Source organism: Daldinia caldariorum, assembly GCF_022478825.1.
Source record: "Daldinia caldariorum strain CBS 122874 unplaced genomic scaffold F4812scaffold_6, whole genome shotgun sequence".
Classification (NCBI taxonomy): Eukaryota; Fungi; Ascomycota; class Sordariomycetes; order Xylariales; family Hypoxylaceae; genus Daldinia; species Daldinia caldariorum.
Window position 1 is genome coordinate 1,235,401 of NW_025953042.1, and position 27,374 is coordinate 1,262,774.

Sequence of the window (27,374 nt, forward strand, 5' to 3'; positions counted from 1 at the left end):
GAAGCAATTCTGTACTAGAGCTTCATCTCCGTTTTCTTTCCTTTAGACATTTCGCCTTCCTACAAATTTACACTTTTTTTTTAACCAACCTACGCCCAGTCGCGTAACTTCATCAACGTCCCATTCTAGCTCCTCCCGACTGCTATTGCTGCAGTCGCTAGTAGTGAGCTGCGCTGTCTCTCTTTCTAATTATTCTTTTCCACGCCACCCCGTCGTAGCCCCGCTGTGTGCAGCTGGACCTCGACTACATTTTTTTATCCCACGGGTTTGGGGAGGACCATTCAACATTGAAGCCTGGAAGTCGGCAGCAGATACTCAAGAGATATAGTGTTAAATAAACCATAGGTAACCATGGTAAGCCCGTATCTCTATTTCTAGCACTATTGAACCACTGAACTACTTCAACTACATTCGCTACTCGACTCCGCCGAAGGGAACGCCACGCGAAAGTCTCTTTATTGAACAATCTTTTTCTATTCGTGCGCGCCCTATTTTACCTAGGCTTCCACAAGCCAACACCAAGCCAACTCTCTAATTCCAATCACAAACCTAGAGATTCAAAGCCAGCTAACGGTATCCTTTACCTATCAGAGCTACGATCCCGAGATCCACTCGCCGAACGAGATGGTGGTCGACACCCAGGACGAGATGGTCGTCCAACCGACTCTAAATGAGAAGGACCAGGTTACAGAGATCAATCCAGAGCAGCTGGATAACGATGCTGAGAACCTCGAGACTCCTATCCTGGCTACCGATTGTGCGTGCAAGCCCTAGACAGCCTAGATTGGATATATTTCCTTTAGCAGACGTTCCCACTAACAAGCTCTCCCGTTCCAGATGAGGCCATGAAAGAGATAGTACTACCGCCTCTCCTAGACGAACCTGAGATTTTAGAGGATGTCATCAATACATGGACGGTACAAAATTGGAGAGCGCTCTCTAAGAAAGAACACGGCCCCGTATTTCAAGCAGGCGGACATCCTTGGTCAGCAGATATGTGATACTCTTACTCGAGGAGCTAGCTTGCTGACTTGGTTGAGCAGGCGAATTCTGCTTTTCCCTTTTGGAAACAATGTCGACCAGTCCTCGGTATATCTTGAGCACGGCTTCCAAGATGCCAACAGCATACCCGAGGATTGGAGCTGCTGTGTGCAGTTCGGGCTGGTCATGTGGAATATCAACGACCCGTCCCTCTTTTACCACCATACTGCCCACCACCGATTTACGAAGGAGGAGAGTGATTGGGGTTTCACACGGTTCCTCGAACTGAGGAAGATGTTTCAGCAACCATGGGATAATTCTGGCCACCCGCTAGTCGAGAACGACTCCGTCAATATCACCGCCTACGTCAGAGTGGTCAAAGACGAGACAGGCGTATTGTGGCACAACTTCAATAACTACGATTCGAAGAAGGAAACCGGATATGTTGGTTTGAAGAACCAGGGTGCCACATGCTACCTTAATTCGCTACTGCAGTCGCTCTATTTCACAAATGCTTTTCGAAAGGTTAGATAACACAGTTTCCGTGGATGAGACTTTTTCAAAGTACGAGAGAATTTTTATTAACAGATTTTAGGCCGTGTACGAAATCCCGACTGCAGAAGACGAAAGCATAACTAATAGTGCCTACACACTTCAGAGACTATTTTACCAGCTTCAGATTTCGAACCAGGCCGTGGGCACCAATGAGCTAACAAAGTCTTTTGGTTGGGACACACGACATATTTTTGAGCAGCAAGACGTGCAAGAGTTGTCCCGCAAGCTAATTGAACGCATGGAGGAGAGGATGAAGGGCACCGCGGCTGAAGACGCTCTTCCGCGGATGCTCAGCGGGAAAGTAAAGACGTATGTCTCTTGTATTGATGTTGAATATGAATCCAGCCGAATTGAAGACTTCTGGGATATCCAACTCAACGTTCGAGGGATACCTAATCTTGAGGAGAGTTTCAAAGACTATATCCAGCAAGAGACTCTTGATGGCGACAACAAGTATTGGGCAGGTGATGAGTACAAGTACCAGGACGCTCGCAAGGGTGTGATTTTCAAGAGCTTTCCGGAGGTATTACATCTACATTTAAAGCGGTTCGAGTACGACATCCAGCGCGATACGATGATGAAGATCAACGACCGTTTCGAATTTCCCGAGGTTCTAGATCTGACCCCTTACCTGGACCAAGATGCGGACAAGTCTGAACCGTGGATATACAAACTGCATGGTGTATTGGTGCACAGCGGAGATTTGAATGCGGGCCATTACTATGCTTACCTCAAGCCCAACAAAGATGGTTGGTTCTACAAGTTCGACGATGACAAAGTCACAAAGGCAACCATCCGAGAAACTTTGGAAGAGAATTTTGGGGGCGAATACCCAGCCTCACTTTTGCAGTCCCGTGCAGGTCTCCAGAAGAAGTCTCCGATTATGCGACAGATGAGTGCATACATGTTGGTTTACATCCGAGAATCCCGCTTGGATCAAGTCTTGACGCCAGTCAGGAAAGAGGATTGCCCGCCGCATCTGCGTAAGTTTCTTCAACGTGAATTCGGGACTAAGCTAATTTATTGAAATCAGAAAAACGTTTGGACGAAGAGGCGGCTGCGCGTGAGGCCAAGAGAAGAGAACGTGAGGAGCAACACCTTTACCTACCTGTTAAAGTCATCACGGGAGAGACGTTCAAACACCACGGCTCCACTGACCTCACGAACTTCGAGTCTAATCCTGCTGAAGATCCAGCAGCCCCTAGGTTTTACCGTACCAAAAAGCAAACTACAATTGAGGAGCTTGTCGGGCTCATTGCCCAGGATACCAATCAAGATCCCAAGAGAATACGTTTGTGGATCATGGTAAATCGCCAGAATAAGACCACTAGGCCTGATCAGCCGATTATGGACACGAGACCGACAATTGAAGAAACCTATCAGCGCATGGCTACAACCACTCGAGATTATGCTCTGAGAGTGTGGGCAGAAGTTGCAGATGAGGTTGACGCCGAAGGGCGTGCTATTTGGCCCACCTACCAGAGCAATGCTAACGGCGTCATCGTAAAGAACGACCTGATCCTTCTCTTCCTGAAACACTTCGATTCTGAGAGGCAAACTCTCGAAGGAGTGGGCCATATCTATGTGAGCAGAGAAAAAAAGGTAGAAGATCTAGTGCCAATAATTGCCAAGAGGATGGGGTGGGGTGACAAGTTACCTTCTGGCGAACAATTAGCTATGTGGGAGGAAATTAAACCAGCAATGATTGAGAGTCTTAAGGCGAAACAAACCTTGAAAGCTGCTGAGCTCCAAGATGGCGATATCATATGCTTCCAGAAGATCACCGAGCGAAAGTCGGGTGAACTTCTCGGCAAGCTCCCTCGCCTTGGAGAAAAGAACTCGGAGGAAACACCCAAGCGATGGGACCGATATGATGACGCCAAGGGATTCTACGATTTCCTCTGCAACAAGCGAGAGGTTCGATTCGACCCCCATCCTCGCTGCGAGAAGACCGATTACCAGAGTTTCATTCTTACGTTAAGCACGAAGATTACATACGACCAACTTTCGGAGAGAGTAGGTGAGGAGCTGGGCGTAGATCCTACTCATATCCGCTTCTTCACGGCCAATGCCTCCACGGGAAGTCCTAAGTCGGCGGTTAGAAGGGCTGTTAGCCAAAACCTCGGCACCATATTGAATCCGAATAACTACACCCAACAAACCCTGCAGACCAAGTCCAACTCACTCTTCTTCGAAGTTCTAGATATGAGCCTTGCGGAGCTGGATACGAAGAAGAATGTCAAGGTGACTTGGCTGAGCGAAGGCATGACAAAGGCCGTAAGTTCTTCTGAAGTACGCATATGGAATATGTACCTAATGAGAAAATTTCTAGGAAACCTTTGATGTCTTGGTTAATAAGCAAGGGCACATTGAAGACCTTGTTCAGGCGTTTGTGAAGAAGGCGCAAATCCAGGACGAACGCGAAGGCGGCCGAATTAGGGTTTACGAGATCCATCATCATAAATTTCACCGGGAACTTGCGCCTAACTATCCGGTCCTTAGTATTAATGATTACACCGATGTGATAGCAGAGCGAATTCCGGAAGAGGAATTAGAAGCTGATGAAAGGGATTTCATCAAAGTCATTCATTTCCAGAATGATGCTAATCGGGTCCATGGAATCCCGTTCAAATTCCTCCTCAAAGAGGTAAGCCATACGACCTACACTAAAAACAGAGATAGGACTAATTCAGGTCAGGGTGAACTCTTCTCGGAGACAAAGAAGCGACTGGAGGCCCGAACGGGCATCAAGGGCAAAGCATTTGAGAAGATCAAATTCGCAATAGTGCGACGATTCCAGAAGCCGACCTATATCAACGACGGTAAGAGATGATTTGATGGTATTTATAATATGCAGCTAATGTGACGCAGACGATGTGCTTTTCGACGAGGGAGGCACGATAGAAGACGACGTCGTGCTTGGATTGGATCATCTGGATCGGACAAGAACAACGCGGAATGGAGGAGAAATGTTCCTCAAGTAGGGTCCTACATATTTTATCGAAGCCCATTACAAGGAGTGCAGATGTGCTTCTTGTCCCCCCTCTAGGGCCAGCTAAGCACCGCTAGAGGAGCTCATTGAAGATTTCGGCCGACGACTGATGACCGACGACCCGGACATACCTTTCGTACGAAGTCGTTATTGGTTTTCTGCGGCATTTTTTCTCTCGTCCCCTAAGACATGCGCAGGAAATTCGAAAACACGCAGCGGGTAAGGCAACGAGGGATCAAACCGGGAGGGGTGAAGGCCAATTGGACCTGTTAATACAGCATGGTTAGTCGAACAAAAGAATACAGAAGAGCGGTCACACAGAAGCGTGTCCAAGGCAATGAAACAAGGTTTTGGGGGCGAGCAAGGCATCTCTCCATGGCGCACAGCAGTTGCAAAACTGGCAAAGCGGACTTAACCGCGAGGCATTGAATTCGTGGATCTAGATGCAAGAGACCCCAGGGTCGGGACAAATTTGGGCCTGCTCTACTACGTACAATCGAGTTCTATCCTTTGCAGGGCATGCGTGTATAGAGTTGTTGTATAGAGAAATTACCTGCGTACCTACATGCAAAGGCTTATGTTTGTTTATTCTCTGTAAGCTACCTAATGCAATGCGTTGTGCGATGGAATAGCGAACGAAACAAGGGCAAGGGCGTGGGCGTGGACTAACTAGGTACCTAGGCACCTACATAGGGCTGACCATTCCTATATTAAAGACCTCTGTCTGTTTATTGCGATACTACCCATCCAATATTAAGCGTGTCGTTCGCGGTTTTTTCTCGTTTCCTTTGCGATTATTTATTAGTAGCGTGTTGGCAAAGTAACGATGCTCGGCGGCCTGCTACTTTAGGTACTTACTTGCTCGGTGGTAGGTATCGGTAGAGAGAATCCATAAGCTCGAAGAAAATAAGTACCCCCAAGCTCATTCATTGGATGCGAAGGGCTCGTTAATTTTACATATCATTCGTAGTCGTCCAACTCTTCTTCTTCTTCATCTTCTTCTTCACCCTCGTAATCGTAGATATACTTGCCCACGGTATCCACGGGGTTGAAGCCGTAAGGATAACGCTCGGCTTCTTCGACGGGGGTGGGGGTGGGAGCGGGAGAAGCATCTCGAGCTGGGGATTTGGCGCGGCGGTTTCGCGCTTGTTTGCCGGTGGTCTTACTCTTCTCCTTCTCCTTCGCCGGGGTTTGGGGCATTATGACTTCTGCTTCGGCGTGAGGAGCGTTCTAGGCTACTGCTGCCTCGTAGCTATTGCGAAGTCCCGCGCCCGCGTCTGCGTTGTTGAAGGTGTGTTCCATGTCCGCTAGGGCTGTCTCGAAGACGATCCCGAATAAGTCTTTGTTGTTGCTGCTGTCGTTCTGGCTTTTCTTCGTGTCTTTGGGCGCGGGCTTGGACGGCGCCGGGAGTAGAGGGCGAGGCTGGGACGGGGGCTTGGGCATGACTTTGGGTTTGGGCTTGGGCTTCAACTTGGCCGTGGGCATTGTGATGATCAAGTAAGAATTGATCTTGATGTTTGTCCTGGTGATGTTGTTGTTGTTGTGGTTGTGGTTGTGGTTGATCCAGGCAGGTCGTGTTGCCTTGCTGCTGACAAATATCACAACGGGTTTCCGAGTCCACAATGTGGAACACGCCTGCTACTTGGGTGCCTGTCGAGCAGCGTCCGAGGCGCCTGGCTTTAAGTGCTTTGGGACAGTACCGGTTGCGCTTCTTGAACCCGAGGATGGAGTGGCAGTTGGGCGTGGGGCACTTGGAATGGTAGTGGTATTGTTTGCACATATCCAACTACCAGGAATAGGAATTGAAAGGCTCTTTATTATCGTGTTGCCAATAGAAGAAAGATTGACATATGAACTAATACGGCGAGGAGCATGATAGCATGATAGCGTGGCAGGTGGTATATTATAATAATGCAAAGTTTCGGATATAAGTGCCTTAGTTCTATTTACGCAGGTGAACTTTTCCCATGCTGATTAACATCAACTCGTTTCTACGGCCTTTGTTGCTGGGACAGTCGTTACCCTGGGGAATAACAGCAAGTGGTAGAGGAGTCGTTGTGGGGGAGGGCAACAAGAGAGCACATCACGTGGAGTTCTCGCCGTTGTGTTGACCTTGCCGATACCTTGATTTGTCTGAGTGAGTAGTGTATATCGACTAAACATTTGCCTAGATATTTGTTTATATCCAAGAATAGAGTTATTTACACAACTGATTATGAGCACCTCTGTGTATAATTCTTATCATTTTTCCATAAGCATAGGTACCTGATAGAAAATTGTCATAATACTTAGAACACAGTAATTTGTATTAATTCATAACCGACTAAATTAATGGGAACCTCGTACCAATATATAAGTTAACTACCTATAATAAATAAAAGTCATCATACCTCTTATATAAGTCTATCAACAAAGAAATGTTGCCATCGTAGTTATGTCTTACGTTACCTAGACAAAGCTAGTCAGTCCACTTATAACTACCGAAAATCCCAATAAATTCGTAATTGAATGTTGGTACTCGTCTTTGAATCCCCTCAAAATACCTACCTAACCTAAATAAAGTTCATGTGCAATACGACAAGGGTTTCAACGTATCAAGTAGTCGTCACTGCATAGCGTTGCAAAACGATGCGGATGATGTCACATATCACATATGTATTAGGTATGTATTATACGTCGACTTCAGGAACGGTTGAGGACTTAACCCGGAGAAGTTAGTAATAAGACCAACATCCATCCGCTTAGGGGCGAGCTCGCCTACTAGACGAAAAGCCGAAGGCCGCTAAGTTAATATGCGGTTGATAAGCAGCCGGCATTTGCTTATAGAGCCGTTCCAGGTTTATAGTTTATAGGATGATAATTGGAAACAGAACCGTGAAGCCAAGCCACTTAACCTGTGCTAGGCTTCCGGACTCCACGGACCTTTCGCGATTCCCGTTATTGTTGAATCTGACCATCTTGTACAAGCGGATACCTTCTCCGCATGTCTCATCCAACCAGCTATTTGAATTTCCTAATACGTACTTGTCACTGTATGTCTTCAAGTGTGAGAACTTAGAAGGGCACAAAGTACATATATACTCCACTTACAGCTATAAATAAAAGTTTTACAAAAGGCACCTAGTAAAGAACTCATGAACTTCTGTAACTTATCTCCGGGAGTTGCTAGACGCAATATACTATCTCGATCCACTAAGCCCTTAACCTATACAAAGTTTGCAAATATGGCGACGGCCCATCGTATCCACATCACGCCCGACAATACTGGGCTTTGGAATATTCAGCAGGATGAAGCTTCGGCGAAGAAGACGACTGAGCTGTTACAGGAGGATCTAGACGTATGTTGTTTAGCCCTGGCCATGGAAAGGGGGTATAATGCTAACTTAAACCTTAGAAACATCACGTTTTCTTCAACGAAGAGGGATTCCATAACCAGTAAACTTCCATAGTATAACGTCAGTCTTAGACCAAAGCATTAACTGCTTCTCTAGTATAAGTCATCAACTCCTGGCTCTATACGGCACAGGTGCTTCGCCCGACCAACTGAAAAGGTGCTACGATGTCAACAAGGCGTACCAAAGACCATCCAGCAAGGTCCGCGAGGATATCGTCAAGGAGATGGGAGATTGGGAGAAGGCCAAGAAATTTTTTGGCAAAGGCGAGTAAGTCGAACTGGAGGACGTCGTTTCCCAATAACCCTATCCCCATCGCAATCGTCGGAATTAAATTAGACTCATGGACGTTTCTACCCTATTACTAACAAATTTACTAACCTAATTAAAGATACTATAATACGTTCCTAGAATATTTCCAAAGCGAGATCGACAAGCTAGGTTGGGAGAAGGCTCTACTCGAATATATGTTCAAGGGAGATGAGAGAAGTGAGGATATACAGATTCGAATGACCTCCTGTAAGCTCCCCTAAGGAACGAAAGTTTGGTTGGCAATGCTTACTGACGCTCCGAAAAGCCATCATTCATCCTATCATACAGTTGATGTATGGTGTCGAATGGAAGCAGCCCGCCATTATCGCCATGGCACTAGCTCAAGCGTTGGTCCACAACGATCAGATGAAGAAGTTTCTTCTCACGACCGAAGAGGCTGCTAAGTCGAATACAAAACCGATGCCTAGCATTGAGAGTCTACTCAGAGAAGCAAAGGCAAATAAGAAGCTTTCCACAGCCGTTTGTGGTGTAGATGAGCTAGCCAAAGTGGAAAAGGGGGTATTTGCCAAAGCATGGGATGACATTGTTGAGCTGGCGAGCAGAGTAAAGGTCGAGCCCGAAGAACTAGAGGAGAGAACTGCAGAGATGTACCATTCGGCAATATACCAGAGCGCCTCCGCGGCATTCCACCCCGGAAAGGAACCCAAGTTCGATTTCTTCCTCATGTAAGTCTTTGCAGTCGCCCCTTGGACTTTATATGCGTCCTGTACTTACCCACAGCTAATAGGCACCACATAAATGTCAACCCCTTATACATCGCACTGAACAATCAGGACTGGGTCCCGATCGAGAGCAAAGTAAGGTTGCTCGAATGGAAAATCCGACTTGATATCCTCGCGTACGTATCGCAAGCTTGTCCGCCGCTCGAGCTCGACAACATCGCCGCTTATGTTCCACAGGTTGGGAAACTAACTCCGGTTTACGGTGCGTGCTAGTCTATTCATATCCAACCTTACTTACACATGTTTAGTGGCCTACCTCTTATAAGTAATTATGGCTAAACTTTGATATATAAACAGAACAAGTCGCCCGGATACACAATCTGGACGAAGACGGCCACGGCATCAAGCTATTCCGCGCCGTGCGGATCGGCCAGACCGTTTGCGAGAGGTACGAGGACCAAGACTGGATTAGAATTAAGGGGGACCTGTGGACGAGGATCGGCCACCTCGTCGTCGACTCGATCCAGACGTTACCGCGGTGGGTACGGGGCGCGGGCGAGGACCAGGCGTGGGAACAGATTCCGGACCGGGTCGACGGTGCCGATAGTGTTAATGGTAAGGATGGGATTTCAGAGAAGCTTGGTCAGGTTCATATTTAGGAAGGGGAAGCGGGATTGGTAAGATAATGGGTTGGGTTGGGTTGTATTAGTAGTGTAATAATTATCATGATAACGCCGCTCCGTTACGCTGGTTGTAGGATAAGGGAGGAGGGGGGATCTCATTAGGTTAGGTACTGAAAGTGTGGTAAATTGATATTGTAGGTATTGATAACGTTTCTATATTCTTCGTATATTGTAACTAACTTAAGCATGCTCGTTATGAAATGATTGTGAAAGCAGATATCTTTTTATCGGTGCTAGGTATAATTATAAAGGCGGGGGGGATTTCATAATTGAGACAACTTCCAAGTTCCTAGGAGGGAGGTTACTTGTACTTAATACTTGTAGCTTCCTTGTTCTCGTTTCCCTGGGCAGTACCTAACTGGTCGTAATCAATTACCTACCTAGGTACCTGGGTACATCTCCCGGAATGCAACCTACGCGTATAAGTAAGGTATAATCATAATCAGCCTTGTTGAGTTTACAACAACAATTTCAGATTTTATCATCACCATTTAACTACTTGGTGGTTTAAACCGTACCTCGTCAAAGACAACTAAACTCACCAATTAAATCAAGACGGTTTACACCGCATAAACGCGTTTGCATGCTCGGCCTACGACCGACGCTGCGGGCCCGGCCTGTATGTGCCTAACCTACCCCCCTTTAAGCGTTACTCAATGGAGCAATCGCGTTACTGATTACTAACTTCTGCTTTCAAGTCTTTAGTGGAGCTGATCGAGCGGCGGGGAAACCACGGCCAAAGTACAAGTCCGAGTTCAAGTCGACCAGTCACGCCTACCTTGAGCCCTGCGCAATTTGCGTCACCTGGCAGCTCTAATAACCCCGACAGAGCCGCTAGACACGCTAAAGCCACAGCACTATTAGCTGAAGCTTCTAATCAACCACTACCTCCCAGCCCGCGGCTATCACCAGCTGATACCGCTAATACTAGCACTAACACTATAGCCACCACTACTGCCACTAATACTACTACTGCTACCACACCTAACACCATCCCAACTACTACTACAACATTCACCACATCGACGCCGGTCTCGTCACCTTTAGCTTCACCCTTAATAGCTCCAACAATATCTATCTCACCTGTCTCTCCAGCTGCAGAGCCGCTTCCCAAACCCACAGAGACTTCCAAGATGGCTCCGGTAAGCTTAGCTGCCTCCCCTCTACGTCCAATTCGCAGTAAAACCTGCAACGAAACAAAGCAGCTTAACCTGTCCCATCCCAACCCTTTTGCGACTTGGATATCTAACATTTCTCGTGCATATAGTCAGAGAAAGCCACAAATGGCGAAGAAACGCTCAACAGTGGTATGTAATTAGCTCTGTTTTTTTTTTTTTGTTTTTTTTATATTGGTATTAGTCTGATGAGCTGACTATTTACGTATGCGTACAGGCAAGATCTACTCCGTCTCTGGGTTCGTAAAATGCTGCAATACATATACATATAATACACAGTTACAAAGCTAACAGATTGTCTGACTAGACCCGTCATCGTGGCCGAGGACATGATCGGAGTTGCCATGTACGAGCTTGTAAGAGTAGGCCACGATAACTTAGTCGGTGAAGTCATTCGAATTAGCGGCGACCAAGCTACCATCCAAGTCTACGAAGAGACCGGTGCGTGCTCCTTGTTATACCTTGCGAGGCAATGCCAAGGAATTATACCGACCTAGGTATATAAGCTAATGTTCAAGTATAGCTGGTATAACCGTGGGTGATCCCGTTCACCGTACTGGTACACCTCTCTCCGTCGAACTCGGCCCCGGCTTATTACACAACATCTACGATGGAATTCAACGACCCCTCGAGAAAATCTCCCAGCAGTCTAACAGTATCTACATCCCCCGTGGTATCGCAGCCCCCGCTCTCGACCGAACCAAGAAGTGGGAGTTCACACCTACCATGAAGGTTGGCGATCACATTTCTGGTGGTGACGTATGGGGAACCGTCTTCGAGAACTCCTTCATTAAGGTACACAAGATTCTTCTGCCGCCGCGAGCAAGGGGAACCATCACCAGAATTGCAGAAAAGGGCGAGTACACAGTCGACGAGAAGATTCTTGAGCTCGATTTCAACGGTACCAAGACCGAGTACGGAATGATGCACACCTGGCCCGTCCGTGTTGCGCGACCCTCGACCGAGAAGCTCTCGGCCGACAAGCCCTTCGTTGTCGGCCAGCGAGTTCTGGACGCCCTTTTCCCCAGTGTACAAGGTGGTACTGTGGCTATTCCCGGTGCTTTCGGCTGTGGCAAGACTGTCATTTCGCAGTCCGTCTCCAAGTTCTCCAACAGCGACGTCATCGTCTACGTTGGTTGTGGCGAGCGCGGTAACGAGATGGCTGAAGTCTTGAAGGATTTCCCCGAGCTATCCATCGAGGTTGAGGGCCGCAAGGAGCCCATCATGAAGCGAACTACCCTAATCGCCAACACTTCCAATATGCCCGTCGCCGCCCGAGAAGCCTCTATCTATACGGGTATCACTGTCGCCGAGTACTTCCGTGACCAAGGCATGAACGTCGCTATGATGGCTGACTCGACATCCCGATGGGCAGAAGCCCTGCGTGAAATTTCCGGTCGTCTTGGTGAAATGCCTGCTGACCAAGGTTTCCCTGCTTACCTTTCTGCTAAGCTGGCCAGTTTCTACGAACGTGCAGGAAGGACAAACTGCCTAGGTTCACCCGAGCGTGAAGGCAGTGTCAGCATCGTCGGTGCTGTCAGCCCTCCCGGTGGTGATTTCTCCGATCCTGTCACTAGTTCGACCCTGAGTATCGTCCAAGTCTTCTGGGGTCTCGACAAGAGACTCGCGCAGCGGAAGCATTTCCCGTCTATTAACACATCCTTGTCATACAGCAAGTACACAAACACACTGGATAAGTGGTATGAGAAAGATTACCCCGACTTCCCGCGTTTGCGCGACCGCATCAAGCAGCTGCTATCTGATTCGGAAGAACTAGATCAGGTGGTACAGCTAGTCGGTAAATCAGCGCTGTCGGATCCGGACAAGATCACTCTGGACATTGCGACGTTATTGAAGGAAGACTTCCTGCAGCAGAACGGTTACTCGGACTACGACCAGTTCTGCCCCATCTGGAAGACAGAATGGATGATGAAGCTCATGGTCGGCTTCCACGACGAGGCGCAGAAGGCTGTTGCGCAGGGTCTGAGCTGGGCTAAGGTCCGCGAGGCCACGAGTGACCTCCAGGCGAAATTGCGAAGCCTTAAGTTCGAGATCCCAAACGAGGGAGCAGAGGTTGTTGGTAAGAAGGTATGTAACCCCAATTCGAAAACACCAGATCCGTTTCTACGAGGCGGTATAAGACTGTCTGTATGTGTATGGCGATATGATGTTAATTCAGTTAACAGTACGAGGCCATCCAGCAGAACATGTTGGACAAGTTCGCCGCCGTTATGGACGAGTAAAGCGCAAAAAGAGACGTAGAGGTATTTAAATGTCCGAAGTTTTATGCAAAGTACTTTTCTTCTTAAGGCGCGATCGGATATAGTAGCAGTAGTTGTTGTTGTAGTAGTGTGTACATAGAGAGAACAAAAGCCCAAGTTCGGTCGATGGCGATGAGGAATGAGTATAAGCTCCTTCTATCTATCGACTAGCAGGTAACTGAGCAAGCTAAACAATTAAGCAGTGCTAGGGTACTGTTATCAATTTTACAATTCAATTGGTACTTTTCTGCTTGACTGGTTGGGTGTGGTTGTGGTTGTTGTCCGAGTTTTTGGACAAGTATTAACGGAGGTCCTATACCTAATATACGCAAGACACACACAGTGAGAGAATTGGTCGGAGTTGAGAGTATATGTACACGATAAGAAGTGAGTAAAACATCTTCATTAAACAGGTAGTTATAGCTTAGGTAGGGGAGATACGAATATGCATCTCATACCGAACGCACCAGGAACAAAACAATATTAGCATCAGTCGTAGAGAATAGTTTTTCAATTCGACATGATTTACATTCATTACCCACGTCGTATTCTGCCTTTCTGTTCATCTTTCTGTTCGTCCGTTTATTGCAAGAGCTAGGTAGGTACCTAACGTAGATAGCTAAGCCAGCCCCTATCAGGCCCGTTATTCATTGATATGCATTTCAGTCCCTCACTCCCTCGCACCTCAGCGCCAACTCCGGAAACATTAGGTACAGTACATACATGCAATACACAAAAGCCCCTTTCTTCCCTTACGCCATCAACAAGATCTTAACAGACAAACCCAAAAAAGGGGGGGTCTCGGCCTCGGGCTGAGGTCCCATCTGGTATTATTTTGACCAAGCTCCTTTCTTTTTTCTCTTTCTTGATCACAGGGCACGTAAGATTGTGGTTTACGAGCTATAGGTGTGCCCCTATAGCTCTTACCCACGACTCACTTAAAGAAATGCAAAATTGCAATACCTTCATCCTAGCAGCAGGTTTATAGGGCTACAAGTGGCTCCTCTGCAGCAGGCGGTCTCTCGTTGCCTCGTTCTCCCTCTGGTGTCTGATTCCAACTGCCTGACTCCTCACTGGCAGCGGCAGTAGCAGTATCACTTTCCCCAGCCTGTTCTGCATTCTCTTGGCCCTCAGACTGCTGAGCTGCGGCGGCAGCAGCCTCGGCCTCCTCCCGTCGTATCCGCTCAGCTCGTGCCTCAGCTTCAACTTGCGCAATATGCCTCTCGGCAACTCCTGGGGCAATACTAGCAAGGAACAGTATACCGGCACGCTCTAATCTCCTAGCTTGGTCCATCAGCCAGTTAGCATTGGCATTTCGTCGTTGCTGTACCAGCCTGGCCGCTGTATCAGCTGGTCGTAATTCCCTTTCTTGCCGTTGGCCGTCTGCTACAGCGCCGTTATTCGCGCCCTGGGCTCCGCCGCCTCGTGCGTTGACTTGTACATCATGGTGGCCATCGGCAAAAGGTATCAGATTTTCAAGACGTCGGCGGAAAGGAACCCACAGTTGGTCAGCTACAGGAGTCAAAAGTCCGGTACGGGCTAGAAATATCGCGATGGAAGCCCCGATAATGAAAAACCAACGCGACCAGCTGGAATTTGGCGACGAGAACAACCAAATGAAAACGCCCAGGCGAGTAATCAGCCAGATATGAGGCCATATATGAGCTATTCTGATCGCCTGAATTTGTGGGTTATCTGCACGGGCTACGGCGTGTCCTATATGCGGCACCTGATGAACTTGATGTAAGCCATGCTGCTGTTGGACCTGATGTTGATGCTGTGCTTGGGCAGCATTATGTTCTCGGTGGCCGCCTGTGTGGCTTGGTCCAGCTGAGGGTATATGCGACTGCGTTGCTGGCGTTGGCACCGGCGCTGTATATTGAGGATGCAAGGCATTGCCAAACGTAAGCGGAAACTGTCTCTGCGCAAACGGTATGCCCGTCGGCGGATTTGTGGTCCGAGCCGGAGGACTGAAGTATGTATCTAAGCTGCCATTAAGCAGTAGAGCACGAGGTCCACTCGGAGAAGAAAGAATGTACACTTCCGGCGTATTTTGAGATGAAGGCGCTTGAGTTTGGTTTTGCTGTACAGGTAGGATCCTGGGTTGGCCAGCTGCTCTAAGCGGATCTGGCGTGGCAGTAGCGCTGCCTCCTCGAGATGGAATTAATGGCGTAGTAATCCCAGGTGGGATGGGATGTTGAGCTTGACCAGGAGCAAGGCTTGCCAGGGAAGAGCTGCTAGCATTCCTTCGCATGGCGTCGGCCATGGCCCTGGTCGCCGCGCTAGTATCTGCAGCCCGCAGAATGTTATGCGCGTCATTATCCGAAAACTGGCTCCCATTCGGACCAGGGCGTGCTTGAGGGCCCCAAGGATTTCCCGGTCTCTGTGGTGGATTCACAAACGTTTCGTTGTAAGTTATTCTCCAATGCAATCCATTAGGACCAGTGCTTTCACGGATAGTGGTACGTGTCACCTCTGGTTGGAACGGCGAAGCAGTCCTTCCAGGTGTACTTGTTCCCGGCGTTCCTCTTGCGCCCGGGATAGGTGTGCCTTGCGCTCCGGTAGTAGCTGTTCGTTGGTTCTGGTCGCGAGCTCCTAAGTGAGCATTCATGGATCTTGCCCACTGGCTATACTGTTGCGAAGAAGAACCAGGCGGAGGCATCATTGGCTGGCCTGCAACAGGTATCCCAGGAATAGGCCTTTGGAAACCAAAGCCTATGCCATGGTAATGAGGAATGCCAACGCGCACCTGAGGGTCAGGTTGGAAAGGAAAGGCGCTCGGGTGTGGCGGGTGTGGCGGGTGCTGAGGAAGAGGGTTTGCTCCAGCCGAGGGCTGGCCCGAAGTGGTGGTCTGACTGTCGGAGAGTTCTCGTAACACTAAATGTAGTGTCTGGTGATCCGCAGAGCGCAACTATATTGAAAGGTATGTTAGACGAATACCTGCCTACTCAAGTTTACTGTTACAACAGTAAGATACGTACCGTTTCCTGGCCGAAGATATCAGCCATTGTCTCGTCGTCACGGGCTAGCAAGCGACCTCTATGGATAAGGCGCTGGGCTTGATCAGCAGGTTTAGTGCTAACGACATCTCGAATGCGCTCCTTTAGCTGTTTAACGGTGGTGCCTATGGGAAGCTTCCGAAGCGCTAATGGTTGTGGTATGCCTACGGAAGGCGATAGGATTTGCAGTGTAAAAGTTTCGGAGTTCGATTCAGCTGGAAAGTTTGCTGCGGCTGCTAAGTCGGACGCCATCGTGATTTATGGCTAGTAGAGAAAGGCTCGGAGGGGTGTGAGCACGGCTCTAGGCGACGGTAAGGAGCGGGAAATGGGAGGACGGGCGCGGGAAGTAAATCCTAAATAGAGTTGCACATCTACCCTGCTACGCGTAGTCCAACACTTAAAGGATAATGGGCAACATGTCAAGGTAGACAAAAAAAAGAAAAAGAGAAAAAAAAAAGAAGCGATTACAGATTTCCCGCAACAGACACGTAGCTTGTATTGTGTATGTGTAAGTGTAAGTGGTGCTTGCAAGATACCTATGCGCTATGATGTATGATTGTATAAATAGAATATATGTATGAATGTGAAAGGAAGGGAGGTACGCAAGAATTAATTAACGTTTGCTAGTTAAATTAACGAAGGCCTAAGTTTAAACTTGACCGAAAGGAAAGAACGAGAATAGGATTGCCAAAGTTGAAATAAACTCGGGAAAGTGCAGTTGTACTGCTTGTCATCGCCGGCAACGGCAACAGGTTACATATGAGACGAGGATGCATCAATGCAAGCTGTCCAAGCCATTCGCTTACCTAAAATGTGCGACCATGGTATTCTACCAGTTACCTTGGTGGATACCTACCTAAGCTGCTACCTAAGGTTAGGTAAAGGCATCCTTCGGGTGCTAGGCTAAAAGGACCGTGCTTACGAAAGGTACCTAGGTACAGACAAAGTGGACGGATTGAACTTCTGCCAGCTGCCGCCGCCTTGTTACCCAAGCTGAATAGGGATAGCTCTTCAGCTCCACCCGCGCTGCCCTGCGTCATTGAGGGTCTTCCTAATCCACCACCGCTGTTGCATTTGGCCGAATTAAAGACCTTCAATTGTTTCCCAATTATTTACACGATAGCTTCAGTTCCAGTAGAACTAAAAAAAACCCGGTATCTGTACGGGGTCTTATTTGATTTAACTCTTCCTCATTATGACGATTGCTTTCTATCAAACGGATTTAATTGTCTTTATATAGTGATTTTCCTTTTTCCTTCCCCAGTATACGATACGCACCGATTTTAGAACTAGGTAGCCATTTTTATTTTATTAGCGTATACCTAGGTCTTTTTTTCCTCCCCCGGAAATTTTAAATGAGACGATTATAAAGATCTTAAAGAGACATAAGACATGTCAATGGCAAGTCTATGCTCGGCGTCTGCCCGAGGGCACACACCGGCTCTAAGTCTCCAGTTATCGCCATGCATGCTTCGACAAACGTATACAGCCGTGTCAGGACGGTCGACCAAACATTTTGCAACGACGTCTAGGGCATGTTTTCATCATGCGTCGCAAAGATACCAAAATAGCCAACGTTTTGGGTCTAGACTACGAAGTGCTCTGAAAGACACGAAGGTCAAGTGGTATCCTATACCTGTTGGCTTAGGAATTGGATTTCTCGGTCTTGTGCAGTTCTATAAGACCCAGGCCCGCGAGAAGGAGAGACTAGAAAAGGAAGCTTCCGAAAGCAACGAGCCTGGTGTTCGCCCTAAGAAGCGAGCGCGAGTGCGACCAGACGGCCCATGGTATGCGCTCCGATACGTACAACAATTATTTTCGTCAACCTCGTGGCTGACCCGCTGTCCTTAGGCAAGTACAGGTAATGTCAACTCTGCCTTTAAAGGCAATGTCGAGGTTATGGGGCAAGTTCAACGAGATCCCTATCCCTTACTATCTACGAATACCTGGCTTCAAACTATATGCCTTCATATTCGGCGTCAACTTGGATGAAGTATCCGAGCCAGACCTCCGCGCATATCCTAATCTCTCGGCTTTCTTTTACCGAACGCTAAAACCTGGTGTTCGGCCCCTGGACCCGAATCCTAACGCGTTGCTATCACCTTCCGATGGACGTGTGCTGCAGTTTGGAAAGATTGAGGGCAACGACATCGAGCAGGTCAAAGGCATGACATATACAGTTGATGCGCTACTGGGTAAGAACACGCCTACGTCTAGCTTGTCCGGTAAAGAGAACGATGTGCCCGATCAATCTTCTACGCCAACGCGCCGCGGCGAAGAAGTTATCTCGTCGGACGAGGAATTCGCGCGGGTAAACGGAATATCGTACACTCTACCTAATCTTCTATCCGGGTCGGACAAGACCCACGAGACGCCCAGCAAGAAGCTAGGCGACCAAGCCGCCATCCCGTCTAGCCCTGGTGCTGTTTCTGAGGTACGAGCGGACTTGGCCCTTGGAGAAAAGCCTTGGTATGCGCTCCTATCTCCGGATAACAGGACAGCTCTCTACTATGCAGTCATATACTTAGCTCCGGGCGACTACCATCGATTCCACTCACCAGCGAACTGGGTGGTAGAGCGACGGCGGCATTTTGCGGGTGAGCTATACTCCGTATCGCCGTACCTGCAACGCACCTTACCCGGCTTATTCACGCTAAATGAGCGCGTGGTGCTCCTCGGGCGTTGGCGATGGGGCTTCTTCAGCTTTGTGCCCGTAGGCGCAACAAACGTCGGTTCCATCACCATCAACTTCGATCGCGAACTACGAACTAACTCACTCCTAACCGACACGGCGGCCGACCGCGCCGCCGAAGAAGCTGCCGCTCGTGGCGAGCCCTACGTCGGCTTTTCCGAGGCCTCGTATGCGGCGGCTAGTAAAGTCTTGGGTGGCTATGCTCTACGCCGCGGTGACGAGATAGGCGGCTTCAAGCTCGGCAGCACCATCGTGCTCGTCTTCGAAGCCCCAGTTGCCGAGAACCCCGGTGCAAAGCGAGGGTTCACCTGGGCTGTGGAGAAGGGACAGAAGGTCAAAATGGGCCAGGCGTTGGGGTATATTGAAGAGTAGAGTTTTTGTATAAGGAGCGCTGTGGATGGATGGATGAATGATGTATATATGTTGGTTATGCATGTATCTGCACCAAACTAGCCAGCTGCTAATCTAGCCGCTGTGGTATGTATATCTCCACGATAATACAAATGAGTAAAATGAAGTCCAGATACAGGCTACAGGAGTAGAAGAGAGAGGTGATATGTTACTTGCATTTATGAATAGCAGGTAAGCTTAGGTAGTTAACGCCTCGATACTTTTGCTAACAGCGAAACCGGCAGGCCGATGTCAGATCGGGAATTTACCTCTTTACGGTAGAATTTATAGTGGCGTCAGCCATGGAAGAAGGGTATTTATTAACCTGGGTAACCTACCTAAGCATAAGGATAGGGTAATACACTAGCAGACTGGTTTCCTGGTGATGAGAGATATATGTCTCAGTCCCTAACACATGTACGCTCACCACGACCATCAAGTCCCTCTGACGATGACCTGAACAACTAGTCGAGGAGACTCCTTAAGACTGTCTCAGTACGAGGGAAACATACATACCTCACATAGAAATCAGTACACGAAAAACTAGGTCTATCAAGATTGCATTATCGTTTCGCAAAGCTAAACCAGCCGTCATCGTTGTTCTTATTGTTCTTGCTGCTACTGCTGTTGCTGCTGCGGTTGTTGTTGTCATCATTTCCCTTATTTCCATTTCCTCTTTAGACGCCACGAACGGAGCCGCCAGACGGGGAGGGAGAAAATAATAAAGATAGAAACAAAAAAAGATATATCTGATCTGCAACCACACACACACTCTCTCTCTCTCTTTTTCCCCTGTCAATCCTGAGACACAATCGACAAGAACAACGCAAGAAAAATAGCTCCCATACATCATCGAGAAGTTCTGGCTGCTTGCTTTTTGCTGCTTTGCTACCACATGACAACAACAGAACTAGCCTCCCAGAACCAAACTTTCCCCCTTTCCTCTTTTTTTTTACCTCCCATCCCTAGGTAGACTTGGCGCTCAGAAACCGCCATATACGCCAACTTCTCAGCATGGATGGTAAACCCCCCTTTCCCTGCGTTGTCTCCAAATATATTCTCACTCTTCCTCGAGGATAACCGCTTTTATCAGGCTTCGTAGGCGTACGAACTATCGACATCGTCTCACATACGGTGAGCACAGCTGCTAAATCCCACCCGAGTTTTGAGTGTCGAAGACGGTGCGTGAATTCGAACGCCATGCGAAGCCCTCAAATATGTACTGGGAAATTTAAAATAAAGAAAAACACCTCACGTGCACTCGACATCCCGGACTCGACTTGATCCAAAGTATTATTGAAGGATTAGAGGCTGCTAGGCCCGCATCAAGCCCAAATCAACCATCATCTGTTTGCGACCAAAATAACAAGTTATGGCCGTACATAAGGGTCCTAGTCGACATCAAATACCGCAGAAGTGAGACCGAGAAGCACGGCCCCATGTTTATTGGAAACACTGGGTTTTGGGTGCAAATCGAAGTAGAATTTTTTTTTAAAGAGGTTCGTGTAAACCAGGTCATCATCGCCTACAAGTTCTATCGTAAAAATTGAGCATCGCTTAAATGCACTTCGTGGGGGAAGATTCACAGGAGAGAAGAGGAGCAAGAATTCTTAAGATCACCGCTGGCTTCGTGCGGAGCTTGCCGAACCTTGACGCTCGTGGGTATTGGGGCGGCGATTGGTTCGGTCAGCATCCTGAAGCTTCAACGAATCTAACCTCTTCTGGTTATCCTCCGTAACGGAATCGGCTTCCTCAACTCGCGGCATTATGTTAAGCGGCTTTGAAGCTGGAGTACCATTCCCGGAGGCACCATTCGTTTTCCTCTTATTGGCCTGCTCTGTGATGGCGGCCCATTTCCTCTCTCGAAGGGCTTCCCTCGCAGCGGCGTTATTTTGCTGCTCTGTATACTCATGAGAGCAATCATCGAAGAGCTGCGGGTTGATCTCCATAAAGAGCTTCATTGCATTATACACCATCCCATGAATTGTTCTGTTCCAGTCTGTTAGTTTCAATATGCAACTATCTAGGTAGACTTCACTAGCTCACCTGTTCCAGTGTCCCTTAGAATTCTCGTAGAGCGGTGCGAACATGATGGGTAGGATGATATCGACGTTATCGCTCACGAGGTTGCAGAAATACTCGTTGTTCCAGAAATATAAGGCCCGCTCTGCGACTTGGAAATGTGGGCTTGCAACAGATTTCGCGAGCTGATGGAAGAGAGGCTCCTGAACCTTTGTGAATTCTGCAGGGTCCATTACCTCGAAAATATCTTCAACCTCATTGAGGTACATAACCTCCTTGGTGCTGTTGACTTTTGGCCAGTATCGGAGAAGGCCGAGAACGACATCTTCGGTAAGCGAGGCGTCTTTTTCAAGGAACTGGACAATGCAGTAGGCGAGTTGAGGGTGATACATGCTAAGGCTCTTCACCTTGTGGAGAGGCAGCAACACCCTAGTCAAAAATAGCTTATGTTCTTCTTTGAGAGGCAGGGCAAATCCGTTAATAATGGAGCCGAGAATCTCAAGTAGCTCGGCCACGCCATTGAACCTCTCTGTCTCGTAAGTGAACTGGAAGAAGACGTTGTTAATAGAACGTCGGATGAAAGAGCGGAGGTTTAAGAATTTTCCGTAGATGCGATGCAGAGTCGTCTTGAGGAAGTCCCTCTCGCGTGGATCTTCCGAGTCAAAAAGTTCTAGGAGTTGAAGCACAAAGCTATGATCGATATATGCTTTAGCGATGTTAGTGTTGAAATCTTGGCTTTCGATAAATCTCAAAAAGAACTCGTAAACGACCTGAATATGGGGCCAGGCCACTTCCAGAACAGGTTCGTCTTCTTCGGGATCGAATGCTTCGCCTTGGGGGTTCATAGGTGGAGGAATCGGGCGAAACAGGTTCTTTGCGAACATCTCGACTACGCGAGGGTACATCGGCTCTGTAATAACTTGGCGGTTATTGGCTACGTAATCAAGTAGCTCGTGTAGAGCTAGACGTTTGATTTCCTTGGACTTCATATCGGCACTAGCATCGTTAAAATCAAAAATGACGTTGCACTGATCAATCTTCTGCATAAAAAGCTCCTGTCGTCGGTTAGGTGGTACTTCATGAAAACCTGGGAGCTTCTCTAGCTCTCGATGCGTAGAGATATCGAATCGCGATGAGTTTTGTCTTCTAGGCGTCCTAAGACCTTCGGGAACGTCCTTCGGTGTTTGGTGGAGGCGGTCAAACACAATCGATTTTGAGCCAGCTTTGGGCGGAGCGAGGTCGTGCGGCATAGTCTCCGCTGCACCAGGGGGTGGGATGTGCTACGAAAATGACAAGTTAGCCACTGTTCCATGTCTCGTCACTTGAGAAAAGAAAAGGGGGGGCCTACTGGAGCACTCGGGCTAATGACCACGGTTGGCGGAAGAGTACCACCATGTCGAGGAGTAGCAGCACCATTCGGCGACTGCTGGGCGCCAACATTGCCAAACCTGTCAGGCCCAGCGCCAGGTGCTTGGCCAGCCTGGCCTTGCAAGGCAGGGCCACCATGATCACCACCATGTGTTCCAGCATTGTTGGGAGGGAGGGGTTTGTTTCTTATATCGTTCAGCGTCGAAGTAGAGGAAGAGGGTGTCAATACAGGCGACTGGGTCTCTCTCGAACCACTTGACGAAGGCGAAGCCGTGCCATCTTTGGAATCTTTATTCTTCTTGGTGGACTTGTTGTCCTTACCTCGCGAGAGCTATTCGGCGGTAATTGGTTAGCGGCGTGAATAATATACTAACGGGTACTAATGGGGAAAGGGTAACTCTTTGGAAAGAATTACGGAACATAAACACGCAAAGGAAAATATATATATGTATATGTATATATATATACATACCGCTCGCCTGAAGCCCTTCATCTTTGTAAGTCACGGCCCCTACTTACGGCGGGGTGGGGACGCCCGACTCTCTCTTCTCTTTGGGATATTGTTATAGGAGAGTGAAAGTCGATAGGGTATAGCGTCTCGAGACGCGTCGCCGTAGCAAGGCTCGAGTACTTAGAAGCACAAAAAGAGATGTGTCGATATGGTAGAAAGTTTAGAAGTGGGTGATCGGGTTCACGAGTGGTAGAATTAAGTTGTGGATTTCACCGTCTGTTTGGTACCAGGCAAGACTCATGAATTAACGAGTCAGGCTTAAGGAGGCGGGACGGCGTTGCGGAAGTGGCTGTCGCATAGGTCGAGTAAGCGAATTAGCAGCCGGTTTGCAGTTAAACAATGAAATAGCAATAGCTCATGCAACATAGCCCAAATTGAGCCTCTTAGTTTGAGAGAGAGACTAACGAAACGGGTCGATGTTGAACAAGTTCAGAGATGAAGTTTGAGTCGTCGTCCATTCGTTGTGGAAGGTGGAGAAAGCGATTCTACGTCTTCTGGCGTCTACAACAAGCGTAGGCCGTTGGCTGTATTGTACAATTTAGGGACTCCGGTAATCTACCACAGGCCACTTTCACAGGACCAAAGGGAAAACAGCCTACAAATTCAGCGTGCCTACCAATGTACATAGAGTACCTACTTTAGGTAGGTATGCAAATGTGCAATTAGGTAACTGCCCAGAAGTTAGCGTACATTAGTCTATTAAAGTACACGCATGTATGCGGGTAGGGTACGGTTTACAGGTACAGTACATAATATCACAGCCAACCATAGTGCTATGACGAAGTATTGTACAATACAAAATACATGTAGGTATATTAGGTCCGCCATTCAAGTCAAGTATCATATACACCCTAGCAACCATATCGACTTTATCAGCTGTGTGACTTGTGCATTTCTACAGGGAAAGTTTTACTAATCTACCAGTCTTGGGAATGAGTTTTTCAATTTGGTACCGATCCTCGAATTTTCGGAGTTAGGTAGTCTCAAAACATGGCCAGTTTTAAGAATCCTTTTATTATTTTCGGCCTTTCCAACCGCTAATACCTTAGGTACCTAGGTAGGTATCGTTAGGTACCCGAGCAGTTAAGCCGTCAGGCCGTTTAGATAATGCAAGTTCCACTTGTACTCGTGGACCTGCATATTATGCATATTATGCATTTGTATAATTTGTGCAAGCGGCAAGCTGCTAGTAGCGGTCTGTGGGGTTAGCTCAGGCTCATTACATGATTTATGCTTTCATGATGCAGAGCCGCGTCGAATCACAAGCTAGTTGGCGGGGCTGAATTGACAATCATCAGGAATCTTGTCTCATGGACTTCCAGCAAGCCATTTATATTATTTGCAATACCTAGCATGTGTACCTAATATATTCACATCCACCTTTTGGTGAATTTCAGTTTAATAGGTAATAACATAATAGCAAGTCTAGCAAGGTTTAAAAGATTATGCCGAAAAAAAGGAAGAAAAAAGTAGGTACAACGCTTCGGCAGGTACAAAACAAGTGCCGTAAATTATTGTGGATCTTAATAACAAAATTGTAACACTTACCTGTTAAAACAAGATACGTACCACAGAATTGTACAGTGTGCATTTTACCTTTAAAAGATTTACTTGGGCCTTGTTCATAGGCTGAATCTTCAACATCAGGTGATAGTCTACACTGTGCGTCGCACTATATCGGTTCCTGGTCCTACTTAGGTAGGTATCAGATTCAAACTTACAACGGTTAACTCCATATCAACTTATGAACTTTATGAACTTACAAACTTCATAAGACTTGGAAGCCATATGCCCTTTTTGGTAGGTACCTATCTAGGTTCCCGGCACTCAAAGCTACAACAACAACAGTCTCAATGATCTGAAGCTCACAAGGAAATGATAGACAGAGTCGAGAAAAAGCTGTGCGTTGCATTTGCAGCCGAAGCACTATCGGATTTGAGAGCTTGTAAATCTAGTCAAATATTAGATATCACATCACAACTTGGCACGACATGCAAGCAAGCCACTACAACGGTATTCATGCTACACATAAGTCCGTAAATTATATAAGGACTCAACTTGTTTCGGTTGCTTATTATATTGCATGATAGTATATTAAAGCACTATGATGGAAGCCGAAGACGAGCCATATTACGCGGATGAAGCTGATGAGGTCGACGACGCAGATGACTCGGGAGGTGCACCGATATATGAGGTGCCTCCGAGAGAAATAATCGCCATAGAACATCCCAGTGTTATTCTCAACCTTGATAAGGGACTAGCTACCTTCGGGTCGGATCCTAACTTCCAGAAGGTAGGGATTTCGACCTTTCCAAAAAGAAAAATTGTAACCAACTGACCAAGCCATTGCAGCTTCTCGTGGACTCAGGGGAACCTGCTTCAGTCCCCTTGTGGTTTCGGCCTGACAACCCAGCGTCAAAGCCCATTTTGTCACATCATACAGCCACTAATAACATATTGCTCAAAATCACCGTTCCCAAGAGGACAGGCAGGAAACGAAAACGAGGGAGCAACGAACCATTCTCAGGCGATGTTGATATTTCAGATGGCACAACTGCCACCTCAGGGGTTGACCAAGTCAGCTCACAGGCTCGTCGGGATTTACCTAAGTCAATCCTCCGAAAGATGCAAGACAATCCTGAAGACTACCAAGTAGAGGCTGTCGGAAATATTCACGCCACTCACAGATATCGCGGTCTGGCAGATTTCCAGTTCGCCAACACAAGCCCTTCCTTCTTGACAAATATCGCTGAGCATATGCTGCCAATGAAAGGTAAGGAAAATCGATCACGTATTACCAATCATTGGTCTTAATTTACTAATATGCTTTTTTTTTCTTAGTTTCGAAGCTGCGGAAAATCAAATTCGCCCCTGGTGTAGCTACGGGTCCTGGTCAGGAGATAATACCTCCACCGCACTTCACAGACAGAGTTATTGGGTTTAACTACAACTATGAACAGAATCCAAACACCAAGGTTGAAGGAGACGAGGCAGGGAAGCAGCAGTTAGTCAATATCCAAGGCAGAAAGAAACACTCGTATGGCCACTTCATCAACAACAACCAATATCCCGTACCCGAGAAGCCAAGGCGGGAACCTGCTATGCAGGTGCCAGAAGGACTCATGAGCCAACTTCATGCTTTGATGGACGAAAGACCCATCTGGACGCGCCGCGCCATTCTCAACCGCGTAACAGGAAATTACTCGGACTCGGTCTTGCGGATCGCCCTCCAGCTCATCGGGTACCAGTTCCGAGGCGGACCCTGGCGAGACGCCTTTATCAAATACGGCGTGGACCCGCGCCCCGACCCCAGCTTCCGCATCTACCAGACCCTGGCTTTCAAGCTGGAGCGCAACATCATCGGGACGAAGAAGATACCCTGGGAGGTCGTCCGCAAGGGCCAGGTGAAGAAGCGCGTGTGCGAGAACCGCGACAGCCACCTCTGGAACGGCGAGGACTACTCCACGGACGGCAAGTTCTGGCAGGTATGCGACATCACAGACCCCTTCGTGCGCGGGATCATCGACAACGCGCCCCTGAGGGAGACGTGCGACCTGAAGGATTCGGGGTGGTATCACAAGGGCACGTGGAGCAAGGTCAAAATGGTGATGAAGGTTAAGATGGTGGCTATTAAGAGGGGCCGCATGGGATCCGACAACGACCACCCGCAGAAGCCTGGGTTCCTGTATAATTCCTTCCTCGAGGACAGGATCCGCCCGTTCCCGGACATCACGGATAAGCCGCTCGGGCTGACGCTGGAGCCCTTCCTGCGCCCGATGGAGGAGCTCGATATGAAGTTTCATAAGCGCCGGGCTCCCCCCACGCAGAAGCAGAAGCCTGGGTCTGCTGCGGGGGATGCTGTGTCTACGCCCGGTGGAGATGATACGCTGGAGCCGGATGATGCGACAGCCGACGGTGCTGAAAACGACGGCGCGACTCCGATGAATTCTTGGGATGTGGAGGACTTAGATGGCGATGATGATGCGGAGGGGGACGCGGATGAGGAATACGGATACTACGATAATGGCGATGGTGAGGAAGGAGGTGAAGAGTATGGCGAAGATGCTGTCGAGTAACATTCATCACGTCGACTAGGGGATAATACCGTTAAGATACCCGATTTACCTATTTGCTTACCCCTTAGCCTCTTTTCTTTTTAATACCTTCTCTGCGACTACTCCTTTGATAGGTTTCCTAGTAGGTATCCAGTGAGATGACCGATTCTAGTATGTAACTGGCCTACTTTGGCATGTAGCATACATAGTCACGTCAAAGAAGCTATCTCGGGCCGTTCCGTAGTACTAAAACAATGAATGCAAACCAGTACTACTTAGTGAAAGATCAAAGCACATTTTAAC

The 27,374-nt window shown here is 48.0% G+C and overlaps 7 protein-coding genes across 7 annotated transcripts; 5 read left to right on the plus strand and 2 right to left on the minus strand.

The window, feature by feature from the left end:
- Positions 1-624: 624 nt before the first annotated feature.
- Positions 625-4,520, plus strand: F4812DRAFT_458460 (cysteine proteinase; the record flags this gene model as incomplete). Its single annotated transcript, XM_047937368.1, has 8 exons — positions 625-757; positions 838-985; positions 1,044-1,506; positions 1,577-2,519; positions 2,570-3,813; positions 3,869-4,183; positions 4,235-4,358; positions 4,408-4,520. The coding sequence occupies 8 exons, from the start codon at positions 625-627 to the stop codon at positions 4,518-4,520; spliced, it is 3,483 nt and encodes a 1,160-aa protein (XP_047791252.1).
- A 3,232-nt stretch (positions 4,521-7,752) lies between these two features.
- On the plus strand, positions 7,753-9,574 carry F4812DRAFT_458462 (uncharacterized protein; the record flags this gene model as incomplete). The annotated part of the gene is made up of 7 exons (XM_047937369.1): positions 7,753-7,866; positions 7,923-7,963; positions 8,020-8,190; positions 8,312-8,439; positions 8,498-8,918; positions 8,981-9,177; positions 9,273-9,574. The coding sequence occupies 7 exons, from the start codon at positions 7,753-7,755 to the stop codon at positions 9,572-9,574; spliced, it is 1,374 nt and encodes a 457-aa protein (XP_047791253.1).
- Positions 9,575-9,878: 304 nt separating this feature from the next.
- On the plus strand, positions 9,879-13,516 carry F4812DRAFT_352403 (V-type ATPase). The gene is made up of 7 exons (XM_047931739.1): positions 9,879-10,217; positions 10,297-10,740; positions 10,866-10,905; positions 10,991-11,012; positions 11,081-11,214; positions 11,297-12,861; positions 12,960-13,516. Exons 1-7 carry the CDS (start codon positions 10,182-10,184, stop codon positions 13,014-13,016), a joined length of 2,298 nt encoding a protein of 765 aa, XP_047791254.1. The 5' UTR covers positions 9,879-10,181; the 3' UTR covers positions 13,017-13,516.
- A 9-nt stretch (positions 13,517-13,525) lies between these two features.
- Positions 13,526-16,795, minus strand: F4812DRAFT_352472 (uncharacterized protein). Its single transcript, XM_047931740.1, has 3 exons — positions 16,502-16,795; positions 16,016-16,334; positions 13,526-15,945 (listed from the first exon to the last, which is right to left on the minus strand). The coding sequence occupies exons 2-3, from the start codon at positions 16,283-16,285 to the stop codon at positions 14,017-14,019; spliced, it is 2,199 nt and encodes a 732-aa protein (XP_047791255.1). The 5' UTR covers positions 16,286-16,334; positions 16,502-16,795; the 3' UTR covers positions 13,526-14,016.
- A 523-nt stretch (positions 16,796-17,318) lies between these two features.
- Positions 17,319-19,391, plus strand: F4812DRAFT_352512 (phosphatidylserine decarboxylase). Its single transcript, XM_047931741.1, has 3 exons — positions 17,319-17,820; positions 17,885-19,307; positions 19,361-19,391. The coding sequence occupies exons 1-2, from the start codon at positions 17,426-17,428 to the stop codon at positions 19,095-19,097; spliced, it is 1,608 nt and encodes a 535-aa protein (XP_047791256.1). The 5' UTR covers positions 17,319-17,425; the 3' UTR covers positions 19,098-19,307; positions 19,361-19,391.
- An 818-nt stretch (positions 19,392-20,209) lies between these two features.
- Positions 20,210-22,998, minus strand: F4812DRAFT_470695 (protein phosphatase 2A regulatory B subunit; the record flags this gene model as incomplete). Its single annotated transcript, XM_047939006.1, has 4 exons — positions 20,210-21,104; positions 21,162-22,417; positions 22,486-22,836; positions 22,978-22,998. 4 exons carry the CDS (start codon positions 22,996-22,998, stop codon positions 20,732-20,734), a joined length of 2,001 nt encoding a protein of 666 aa, XP_047791257.1. The 3' UTR covers positions 20,210-20,731.
- Positions 22,999-24,651: 1,653 nt separating this feature from the next.
- Positions 24,652-27,366, plus strand: F4812DRAFT_425266 (RNA polymerase III transcription factor IIIC subunit-domain-containing protein). The gene is made up of 5 exons (XM_047933908.1): positions 24,652-24,816; positions 24,899-25,048; positions 25,107-25,309; positions 25,369-25,789; positions 25,858-27,366. The coding sequence occupies exons 3-5, from the start codon at positions 25,121-25,123 to the stop codon at positions 27,090-27,092; spliced, it is 1,845 nt and encodes a 614-aa protein (XP_047791258.1). The 5' UTR covers positions 24,652-24,816; positions 24,899-25,048; positions 25,107-25,120; the 3' UTR covers positions 27,093-27,366.
- The last annotated feature ends 8 nt before the right edge of the window (positions 27,367-27,374 follow it).

What these genes read in the sequence shown, in the direction of transcription:
- F4812DRAFT_352403 (XM_047931739.1), top strand. Translation starts at nt 10,182, where the DNA reads ATGCTCGGCCTACGACCGACGCTGCGGGCCCGGCCT. An exon ending in CGAAGAAACGCTCAACAGTG is followed by an intron (nt 10,906 to 10,990) that starts GTATGTAATTAG and finishes GTATGCGTACAG; the next exon opens with GCAAGATCTACTCCGTCTCT. An exon ending in CAGAGGTTGTTGGTAAGAAG is followed by an intron (nt 12,862 to 12,959) that starts GTATGTAACCCC and finishes TTCAGTTAACAG; the next exon opens with TACGAGGCCATCCAGCAGAA.
- F4812DRAFT_352472 (XM_047931740.1), bottom strand. Translation starts at nt 16,285, where the DNA reads ATGGCGTCCGACTTAGCAGCCGCAGCAAACTTTCCAGCTGAATCGAAC. An exon ending in ATATCTTCGGCCAGGAAACG is followed by an intron (nt 15,946 to 16,015) that starts GTACGTATCTTA and finishes CTTTCAATATAG; the next exon opens with TTGCGCTCTGCGGATCACCA.
- F4812DRAFT_352512 (XM_047931741.1), top strand. Translation starts at nt 17,426, where the DNA reads ATGTCAATGGCAAGTCTATGCTCGGCGTCTGCCCGAGGGCACACACCG. An exon ending in GTGCGACCAGACGGCCCATG is followed by an intron (nt 17,821 to 17,884) that starts GTATGCGCTCCG and finishes CGCTGTCCTTAG; the next exon opens with GCAAGTACAGGTAATGTCAA.
- F4812DRAFT_425266 (XM_047933908.1), top strand. Translation starts at nt 25,121, where the DNA reads ATGATGGAAGCCGAAGACGAGCCATATTACGCGGATGAAGCTGATGAG. An exon ending in CGGATCCTAACTTCCAGAAG is followed by an intron (nt 25,310 to 25,368) that starts GTAGGGATTTCG and finishes AAGCCATTGCAG; the next exon opens with CTTCTCGTGGACTCAGGGGA. An exon ending in GCATATGCTGCCAATGAAAG is followed by an intron (nt 25,790 to 25,857) that starts GTAAGGAAAATC and finishes TTTTTTTCTTAG; the next exon opens with TTTCGAAGCTGCGGAAAATC.